This window comes from Egretta garzetta, unplaced genomic scaffold (genome assembly GCF_000687185.1).
Source record: "Egretta garzetta isolate BGI_Z169 unplaced genomic scaffold, ASM68718v1 scaffold168, whole genome shotgun sequence".
Classification (NCBI taxonomy): Eukaryota; Metazoa; Chordata; class Aves; order Pelecaniformes; family Ardeidae; genus Egretta; species Egretta garzetta.
Window position 1 is genome coordinate 83,154 of NW_009260675.1, and position 2,048 is coordinate 85,201.

The window sequence follows — 2,048 nt, forward strand, 5'->3', positions numbered from 1 at the left end:
GAGCGGTTATATTTTGTGAAAGCTACTTTACCCTCGGTCTCAGTTCCATACAGCTAGCAATGCCAAAACTGAGGAAAACAATACAACATCAAGTTACTCACTGGATGGAATTTATTATCCAAGTTTCTCTCAACTAACCCTACATTGGTAGCAAGGTTTGAAATTCCCCATCGGACTAGAGTTGTGCAATAGAAACACATGAATGATGCGTCAATAACTCTGAAATGGCATCATGCTACTTTTTCAAACTCATTTTTCCTTCCCCAAATCTCAGACGCTTCATTTACTCACTGATACTGAATCCACATCCGACCCTAAACTCTAATTTTCAGAAATGTTTTCTCTGATGTGTCTGTGTTTCAGTAAGGAAAAAAAACCCCACAGGTGCTCTAGGACTCAAAAGAGCACAAGGAGCTCTGCTGGGTTTAGCACACAACCCAACTGATCCATCGTGTTCAGCAGCAGACAAGCACCATATTCCCTCATACTTCAAAAAGCAACAGCTAAGTTCGAGGGGAAGCACTTAATTTCCCACAGCCCCCTTTCCCTGTATTACCATAGCCTTTTTTCTACTCCACATGCACATTTGATATTTGTGAGGAAATTCATCACAAAATACTCAGTGCCAACACATGAAACATTCAGCTTCATGCTTGTTGCTTAATGTGAATGGAAAACCGAAACAGTAAGTGAGGTGTGGTATTCTGGAGATAAAAAAAAAATAAAAAAAATAAATTTTTCTGTTGCATTGCCAAACAAGCTTTCACATCTGACCCACCCATGCTAACCCTTCAGCCTCCTGTAATCTTTACCTATCCCAATTGGTGTTCACTCAGATGACAAAACTGCTACAAACGTCTGAAGAATTCAGCTCATAGCTTCTCATTTTATATCTATCTCATGTTCTTCTCCCGTCACTACCACCCAAGCCCTGCACTCTGGCAGAAGATGGTGGAGGCTATCTATACTCCAAGGAGGGGTCTCTATTTACACCACAAAGTTTTCCCCTGAGACTGCAGGATAAAGTTACACAGAACACCCAGCTACTAGACACTGGTACAAAGCCCTATTTGTCAGTAAATAGTTACTCTGTAGTAAAATAAACTAGTCTATCACCTCAGCTTCGGTAACCTAACACATATTTTACAGGCCCAAAAGCGACAAAGCTAAATGCCCTGAGTTATGTTTGTAACTGCTAATTAAGCAGAGGCAGACTACTACAGTCCCAGAAAATACTATCACTTTAAAACTACACAGGTTGATTAGAAAACAAACAAAAGCAATTCTTCATTTAAGCCGTAACTATATTAAACCAGCTATACAAAGAATTCCCACTATAACATCAGTTCAACACCATGTAAGTTGCAGATGCCAATCCCAAAAAGCAAGTCCGATAGCACTGCAACTCACCATGCTTGCTAGACCGGCTCACAAAGAGCTGGATATTTGAACTGCTCCATGCCCTTTGCAGGCTCAGCTTAACAGAGAGGCTGAAGTACTGTCACTGACGATAAAGGTATTTACTACCAAAAAAACGTTAGAAGAGTTTCAAAGGCTGTCATAATCTCCGAAATGAAGGCAGATAACTGCTCTCAACTGCTGCTTTATTCAGGAAATATTTTCGCTAGCTGCTGAATAAGTTTCCTTTGCTGACAAAGCCACATTCCAGAAACCTGATAGTGTCGCGCGATGTGGCTTTTAAGGCAAGAAACCTAAAGCAAAGTAGTTCTGGGTAAAGGAGCGAGATGCCCTTTCTCACAGAAGAGTCCTGCTGCACGGACAACCCCTCTCATGGGAGCACTAGAAGCTCTCTATTCCAGCCACATTTCAGATCTCGCTCGAGACCCGGCGGGACGAAAGCTGCTTCAAGCAGGGGAGCGTTACAGGCCTCACGGAAAAGGGCGGCTTCCTGGCAACGGCACCAGCGGCTCCTGCGCTCCCGTGCCTCGGCAGAGGTGCAGGCGTGTTTCCAGGTTCTTCCCGGGGCGCTGTCCCCACACTGGGCGGAGAGGCCGCGACGAGCGCTGCCGGGCGCTCCCCGGCTCCCC

The 2,048-nt window shown here is 44.4% G+C and overlaps 1 protein-coding gene across 1 annotated transcript in view; it reads right to left on the reverse strand.

The window, feature by feature from the left end:
• LAMP1 (lysosomal associated membrane protein 1) overlaps window positions 1-1,501 on the reverse strand; it is a gene marked incomplete at its 5' end in the record, with an annotated part of 19,520 nt that extends 18,019 nt beyond the window's left edge. The window contains one exon of the mRNA XM_035901160.1: window positions 1,411-1,501. Within this exon, the coding sequence (XP_035757053.1) occupies window positions 1,411-1,501 (91 nt within the window). The remainder of the gene's footprint in view (window positions 1-1,410) is intronic.
• Between the last annotated feature and the right edge of the window lie 547 nt (window positions 1,502-2,048).